The 8,770-nt window shown below is 42.2% G+C and overlaps 1 protein-coding gene across 1 annotated transcript in view; it reads left to right on the top strand.

Moving 5' to 3' along the window:
* Nucleotides 1–8,770, top strand: part of MCHR2 (melanin concentrating hormone receptor 2) — a 44,482-nt gene that overhangs the window by 16,122 nt on the left and 19,590 nt on the right. The window contains exon 2 of the mRNA XM_007942278.1: nt 4,842–5,051. Coding sequence (XP_007940469.1) covers nt 4,842–5,051 — 210 coding nt within the window. The remainder of the gene's footprint in view (nt 1–4,841; nt 5,052–8,770) is intronic.

Raw genomic sequence — 8,770 nt, 5'->3', positions numbered from 1 at the left:
TCTTCTGTGTCTGTGTTAATTGGTTTCCCTTTTCTTTGTTGAAGAGGGTCTGTGCAATCCTTCTGCCTAGTCCGCCATCTTGCCCCGCCTACTTCAAATATCTTTAAGGCACAAAAATTTCCATATCCCTAGTGGGATATTTAAGGAGCTTTGGTGGCATAGTGCCTAAGACATTTGACTTCTCACCCAGAAGGCTGGTGGTTCAAACCCACCAGCCAGACCTCAGAAGCTTTATTTAATTTTTTTAATTGCTAGTTAGGACCTACACTGTCCTCAACAATGAAATTAACATAAATCATCATTAGCAAATGACAGATAGTGGTCTAGAGTAGAGAAAGGGCCACCGGTGTCAATAATGGCAATTAAGATCTAATCAATCACTTATGGTTTATATCCCAATTCAAATGAAAGCCTCATTGATGTAGATGTTAATGTATTTTTTTATTATTTTAGAATGAAACTACCTAATATCTGTGTCATCCTCCCCATCTCCATTCACCACGTCCAGTAGTCTGTAGAGGGCAAAGGAGGAGAGACCAAGGACTGTCATTTGACTGCTCCTTTGGTTGACCAGATCTTTTCCTCAAACCTCTTTTCCCTTTTGGTTATTCTATGTGAGCCACCAGCCTCCTGGGAGAATGGAACCAACCTATTAGTGCCATCAACAATGCCCAGAGTATTGTTGCTGAATAAAGACAGCTGCAGTAACTCCCACACAATGTATGTTGCCAAGGACTGGGTAAAATATGCTCTCTCACTTTGTTGGTAACCAAGGTGTTCCTGTGATGCTGTGGGCCTGAGGGAGGAGAAGGTAGGGAAAATTTCTTGCTAGTTAAGAGACAGGTATTGATTTGGGTAAAGAGAACAGCAATATAATAAAAGCGTGTGACCAGCACAGTATCACTAAGGAAAAGTAAGACACAAGGTGCACAAGAGGTACAGACAATAAAAGTAAATACTATTATATACAAAATATTGCATTATCAGTGATAGCAAACATTAATCTATGAGTGGATAAATAGGTGGACAGACAAGAAGATCAGATATGGGAAAGCAAATGAGAATATACCAACAACCATACATTTAATTGGGCAGACAATATTCTTACATGCATATTTATATGTCCTATAAAAATGTCCATATCCAGTATAGAGCTAACAGGGGAAAAAATTTGGATAACTTCTTAGCCACAACTAAGAACCTTGAGGGAGTGAGTTGCTGAACCTACAGGTTTGGGACCACAGTCACCAGAAACATCAAGCTCTACTGACACAACATAGGACACAAAAACATTGTTCTACATCCTACTTCGGTGAGTAGCAACTGGGGTCTTAAAAATTTACAAGTGGCCATCTAAGATGCAACTATTGGTCTTTCCTCATCTGGAGCAAAGAAGGGAGAAGAAAATCAAAGATGCATGGAAACAGCTGGTCCAAAGGACTAATGGGCCATGAGAACCTTAACCTATATGACCCTAAGACTAGAAAGAACTAGAAAGTGCCTGCCTACCACTGCCAACCACTCTGAAAGGGAGCAAAACTGGAGAGCCTGGATAGAGTGGGAGAAAAGTATAGAACAAAATTTTTAAAAACATAAAAAAAGACCAGGATTTCTGGTCAGCTAGAGATTGGTGAAATCCCTGAGACTATGGCCCCTAGTTACCCTTCAGTCCTGGAATTGGACTCATTCCTCTGGCTAACTTTCCTCCAGATAATAGACAGACCTAAGACCTGAGCAACTACACCAGGGAGATGCACTCCTTAGAACAGTCAACCACAGGAGATCAGAAGGACAACATTTGCACAGTAAGAAATGCATAGGCAGGAATGACACAGGAAATGGTGGACCACAGGGAGGAAGTGGAAGGAGAGCTGTTACATTGTGGGGATTGTAATCAGTGTCAAAACAAAATATATGAACTGTTGAATGTAAAATGAATCTGCTTTGTAAAATTTCACCCAAATCCCAACAGAAAGTTTAAAAAAAAAAATGAATGAAATAAAGGCGCTCTGGTGATGCAGTGCCTAAGGCATTTGACTGCTAACCAGAAGGCTGGTTGTTCAAACCCACTAGCTACTCCACAGAAGGAAAATGGGGCAATCTACTCCCATAAGGTCCTATGAATAGGAATTGACTTGATGGCAGTGGGTTTGTTTTTTCCCAGTCTGATGTCTCACATAAGGATTTGTCAACTTAGAAATGAAGTTCACAGGCTACAGAATTTGTAGCTAATGAATAAAAAAGACACACACTATCTTCTAAACAATAGCAGTAGCTCTGGATCTGTAGTAAACTAGTAATAGTGGCATAATCTTAGGGATAATTCTTACTTGTTCTTTAAATTTTTATTGTGTTTCAAATTCTTATTTGTCCTCAGCTCAGATGCCACTTCTATGAAAAAAGCTTACTTTGACTGTCCCTGGGGGAGAGGCCACTCCTATATGGTCCTTGTACTGATCTCTAATGTTCCCTTATCACATTGTAATGTGATTATTTACTCATCTGTCAGTTTGTTGTATTGTGGTGGCTTGCATGTTGCTGTGATCCTGGAAGCTATGCCACCAGTATTCCAAATACCAGCAAAGGTGGCCGTTTAAACCTGGACAGATTTTCAGCTGAGCTTTCAGACTAAGACAGACTAGGAAAAAGGGCCTAGTGATCTACTTCTAAAAATAATTGGCCAGTGAAAACCTGTGAAGAGCAGAGAACATTGTCTGATATGGTGCTGAAAAGATGAGCCCTCAGGTTGGATGGCATTTCAAAATCTATCCTGAACAAGGTGATTAGTGACAGGATAATATTCATAACCCACAGGAAGGCCAGTTAATGCCACCACTACTCAAATTTATGCACTAATCACTAAGGCCAAACATGAAGAAATTGAAGACTTTCATCAACTCCTGCAGTCTGAAATTAATCAAACATTCAGTCAAGATGTGCTGAAAATTAAGTTACTGGAATGAGAAAGTTGGAAACAAGAAGGATTGGTAGTTGGAAAACATGGCCCAGTGATAGAACATGCCCAGCATTTCTCAAGCTGAAAGAACTGAAGAAAAATTTCAAGCCTCAAGTTGCAATATTGAAGCATTCTCTCTCTCTTTTTTTTCTTTTACTGTGGTTTGGGTGAAAGTTTAAAGAGCAAATTAATTTCCCATTCAACAATTTATACACATTTTGTTTAATGACATTAGTTGCAGGCCCTCAATGTAGCAGTGCTCTTCCTACTTGCTCTCTGGGTTCCTGGGTTCAATTTGTCCATTTGCATTTCAGGGTCTTCATTAATAATCCTTGCTATTAGATTAGATTTTGTCAGAATATTCCTGTTTTGTTTTTTAATGATGACCTCAGTTAGGAAATTAAGTACAGCTGCACTGGGAAAAAAAAAAATTCATTGTACAACTGAAACCATTCGACTGTTTCAAGTACCTTTGTTGTTTTTGGGTGATGTTGACTCGATTTTGACTCATAGTGACCCCTTGTGACAGAGTAGAACTGTCTCATGAGTTGTCTTGACTGTAATCTTTATGCGAGCAGATCATCAGGTCTTTCTCACACAGATCTACCAGGTGGGCTGAAACTGGGTGGGTTGGAACCACCAACCTTTTGGTTAGCAACCGAGCATTCAAGTTTTTGCACCATCAGGTTCCTTTTCTGGTAGGTGTCTTTGAGTCCACTCTGACTGATAAGGAACCTATAGGACACAGTAGAATGGCCCTACAGGGTTTCCTATGCTGTAATCTTTATGGAAGCAGATCCACCAGGTCTTTTCTTCTGCAGACCCACTGGGTAGGTTGGAACTGACAACTTCCAGTTAGCGATGAGTCCTTAACCATTGCACCACCAGGGCTCCTTCTTCAGGTATTAAGCTCTTTCCTGAGTGAGCTTAGAGTTATTGTAATTTGTTGCTGCACAACAAATTATTCCCAAATTCAATGGTTTAAAACAATAAGCATTTATTAGCTCACAGAGTTTCTGATCAAGCAGTTTAGCAGGTTGATTCAGGTTGAGAGTCTAATAAGTTGCAGTCAAGCTGTCCTCAGGGCTATAATCATGGACAGTCTTGATTGGGCTGGAGAATCTGCCTCCAAGGTAGCTCACCTACACAACTGGCCAGTGGGGGCTGGTTGTTAGCAGGGACCTCAGTCCCTTCCACTTGGACCTCTTCATAGTGTTGGTTTAGTACTCTCACAACAGCAGCTGGCTTTCCCCAGAGCTAAAGACCTGAGAGAGAGCAAGAAGAAAGTCCCACAATGTCTTTTAGGTCTTGATTTCAGATTTACACACTGTCACTTTCCCCACATTCTATTTGTTAGAAGCATATAATAAATCCAATTTTGCACTCAAAAGGAGGGGATTAGGTTCCACCTTTTTAAAAGATGAATATCAAAGAATTTGTGAACATATTTTAAAACCAGTACAGTTAGTTGGAGTCTCTGGTGGTGATGATGGTAGTGGTTAAGGACTTGGCTGCTAATTTAAAAGTTGGTGGTTTCAGTCCACCTAGGGGGCCTCAGATGAAAGGTCTGCTAATCTGCTTCTGAAAGGTCACAAACATGAAAACCCTTTGGAGGGCAGTTCTACTCTGGCACACATGGGGTCACCATGAGTTAGAATCAATTCAATGGCAACTGCTTTGGCTTTTTCTTTTTTTAAAGTCCAGTTGGTTATCAACTAAATAACTCAAAATGCTTAAATATACACAAGACTGGGCATTCACATATGCCTTTGTGCCTTTTTTATTAAAATTTGTCATAACAATTGAAATTTTCTAATGAGTGGCATAAATTGAAGCAGGTACATGCTTTTGATGTCAGTCCTCAGTTTCTCTCCATTTTTTTCAGGTCAAGGAAACAAACAATCCCTGACATTTATATCTGCAACCTGGCTGTGGCTGACTTGGTCCACATCACTGGAATGCCTTTTCTTATTCACCAGTGGGCCCAAGGAGGACAGTGGATATTTGGAGGGCCTCTCTGCACCATCATCACATCCCTGGACACATGCAACCAGTTTGCCTGTAGTGCCATCATGACTGTAATGAGTATGGACAGGTAAGTGAAAAGGCTTTATTAAGAAAGATCTTACTGTATGTGGTAGTTCTGTTTGTGTGTCAACTTGACTGGGCCTGGTTGAGTGTCTGGGCAGCTGGTGGTAGTTAATCTCCATGAGGAAACTGGCAATCAACTCCATGGTGGGCTCTACCACAAGCAGCTGGGTAACTGCCTTTGGGTATGTGGTCTGCTTCCTATATATAAAGAGAAGCCTTTAGGAATGGTCTCTAGCCTACAGCACATTTGGATCCTGCTTGTAGCTGTGTCATTGCTCAGCAGCTTGCTCTGCTCTGCTCTGCTGACCTTGGGACATACAATGGACTTAAGTGAATGGCTTGCTGTGTGCTTTGGTAACATTGGGACTGTGCCTTTTTATTTGCCAACCTTGGGGCTTCTCAGCCTCAGCAGCCAGCAGCTGTCTGAGTGAAGAAATGCCTCTAGCTCCAGTGGGCCAGGAGCAGGAGGCAGAGCTGGACCCCAAGGTTGAGGGGCTTTCACCCAGCCCCTAGAGCCTGGCACTTGGAACTTGGACTTAAAGCCTCCAAATTGTAAGAATAAACTCCTGTTTGTTAAGGGCATCCCATTTGTGGTATATTTCTTGTCAGAGCAGCACTAGGTAACCAGAACAGAATTGTGCTTTTTGGGCAGGGTTTTTCAGCAGAGTGGGTTGTGTTTGGTATTAATCGGCAGAAGCGGAGACCAAGGAAATGGAAGCAGAGCTGCCTTAGCCTGAAAGGGTAGGACCATGGCCTTTGGGGGTGGAACAACCACAGCCCCCTAGGTTTCAAAGAGCCAGGCCTTTACCAACTTGGTTCTGGACTGTGGGGCTGCTCATTCATGTGAGCCAATGGGATGGAGCCATAGCTGCTGCCCAAGAGTGAGAGGGCAGGGCTGCCATGCCCAAGAGGGAGAGGAACAAGGCCCACCAGGCCAAGGGGGTAAGGTTGCCAGTCAGGAACTAGGGGACGAGCTGCCCAGTGGAGGAGATCTGTACAGATGCCATGCAGTGAAGATCTGTACAGGTGCCAAGTTGACAAGGGGTGGAATTGTGATGGTTATGTTTGTGTGTCAACTTGGCTGGGCCTGGTCGAGTGACTGGGCAGCTGGTGGTAGTTACTCCCCATGATGAGACTGGCAATCAACTCCATGGTGGGATCTACCACAAGCAGCTGAGTAGCTGCTTTGGGTATATGGTCTGCTTCTCGTATATAAGAAGCAGCTTTTGGAATGGTCTCTAGCCTATGGCTTGGACCTTGCATGTAGCCATGTCATTGCTCAGCAGCCTGCCATGCTCTGCTGACCTTGGGACTTAAAATGGACTTAAGTGAATGGCCTGCCGTGTGGTTTGGTAACATTGGGACTGTACCTTTTTACTTGTCAACCTTGGGGCTTCTCAACCTCAGCAGCCAGCAGCTGTCTGAGTGAAGAAATGCCTCTAGCTCCAGTGGGCCAGGAGCAGGAGGCAGAGCCGGACCCCAAGGCTGAGGGGCTTTCACCCAGCCCCTAGAGCCTGGCAGTTGGAACTTGGACTTAAAGCCTCCAAATCGTAAGAATAAAATCCTGCTTGCTAAGCCATCCCATTTGTGGTATATTTCTGTCAGAGCGGCACTAGGTAATCAGAACACTGTAATTCAGAGTCACCTATACTCCTCCAGTGTCTTCCAATTTAAGCAAAATCAGGGCTAATTTATAACAGCAAAGCTTCTCTTCCTTTGCTTATGTCATTGTAGGACTGATTCCTGAAAAATAATTTTCATCTTTCACAGAGGTCTATTTTTAATGGAAAAATTCTTTTTTTTTCCTCATCAGTTTATTTTACCTTAGTTTTATTTACAGTCGCCTGTAAGAGAAAAATAAAATCACAAAATCATGAAATGTTAGAAACCAGAATGAACTCCCCCTATCATTCTTGCAATAAGGAAACTGATGGCCAGGGTTTGCTAGAGTTATGTGGAGAGTAAGTACCAGAGCAACAAACCAAACTAGAGCTCCTCACTCTCTAAACCTAAAACCAAACCAGTTGCTCTTGAGTCAATTCTGACTCATAGCAACCCTTTTTGATCAAGTAGAACTGTGCCATACAGTTTCCAAGGTTGGAAGACTTTACAGAAGCAGAGTGCTACATCTTTCTCCCTGGGTGGTTTTGAACCACCCTGGTTTTGACTTTTCACTTAGCAGCCAAGCACTTGATACTGCATCATCAGTGCTTCTAGCCTCACTCCACATCCTGGGCTAATTTTTTTCACTGTCTCACACACTCAAGTTACCACCAGCAGCTGTCTCTCTCTAAGTAATCAATGGAGTAGATATGGGATCTTGTGCAGCTGTGAAGAGATTGCCCAGTGCCAAGAAGGCCGTTTTTATACTCATCAATATAATTGGCTAATGAAAATATTGCCATTTTGTATCATATCTAATGTGTCCTAGAATGTACTTTAGCCATGTTTGCCAACCAAGTAAGTTGCTGATATTCATAGTGATGATAACAATGGCTTCACTTATGGTAGCACCAGTGAGTGGCAAAGACTGGTTCACATTCGGGCCATCTGACTCTAGAGAGGCAGAGAGCTTGTATCGACCTCTCTATGAAGCCTCTGGGAAGCTTGAGAGCTAAGATGTGTCCTGCATCATCCAGGTACCAAGACCTCCACACCAGGTCTTAGCAGCCATCCCCATATAGAAACAGGCCCCAAAGACAAACATACTTCCTACAACAGTAATATGCTGTCAGGAAGAACAACCCACTTAAAATCTCAATCCACCTTCTACTTCCAAGTGCATCATCCCCCTAACTCAACTCTTCTGATACCCCTTACCCTAATCTACTTCTTTTTCCTTTGCTTTAAATATATTACATAATTTTTTTTTTATCACTGTTTACTTAGCTACCCCTCTTTCTAAAAAATTGACTGAGCGAGATAACAGGAATTCTTATGTTTTGATGAGCTTTCATTAAGTAGGTCTAACAAAAACTTGGAGAAAATTAGGTGATCATTAAAAACCAACTTTTGAGGCAGTAGTGGTTCAGTGATAGAATTATCACTCCCACAGGAGACCCAGTTTCGATTCCCAGACAATGCAACTCATGCAAAACCACCACCCATTTGTCAGTGGAGGCTTGAGCGTCACTGTGATGGCGGACAGGTTCCAGCAGAGTTTCCAGAGTAAGACAGTCGAGGAAGAAAGTCTTGGTGATTGACTTCCAAAAAACACTCAGCGAAAACCCTTTGAATCAAAGCAGTCCAATCCACATGAGATCATGGGATGGCACAGGATCGGGCAATGTCTAAGTCTGTTTATGGGGGTTCCCATGAGTCAGAGGCCAACGTGGTGTCAGCTAACACCAACAAAACCATCTTTTACATTTATTTAATTTCTATTAACACTGCTTTCCACCCTCAGCCCTTAGTAAAACTGTTTTCTTATATCTGCTTCTCTCTGAAGCTCAGCTCTTTTCATCTTAGTTTTCAATTGGCTCTAAAAATTTCTTGAATTTGCTGGAGATTGATGTTATGATTTCAAGTTATATTGATGATGAGCCTTTTTCTGGATCTAAAAGAAAATAATTAGGAAAGAAAAAGAAAAAAACTCTTCCTCGTGATATTAACCCATTCCTTCCCTGCAGCCTCTAACCTAAATTTCCTGTATAATTTGCATTGTCTGAACTACTCACATTCATTCATCTTCACTGTAATTTCTATGAACTGACTCTCCAAGAG

Source organism: Orycteropus afer, unplaced genomic scaffold (genome assembly GCF_000298275.1).
Source record: "Orycteropus afer afer isolate SDZICR_OR568_19922 unplaced genomic scaffold, OryAfe1.0 scaffold00087, whole genome shotgun sequence".
Classification (NCBI taxonomy): Eukaryota; Metazoa; Chordata; class Mammalia; order Tubulidentata; family Orycteropodidae; genus Orycteropus; species Orycteropus afer.
The sequence above is the reverse complement of the archived record's forward strand: the minus strand, read 5'-3'. Positions and strand labels throughout refer to the sequence as shown.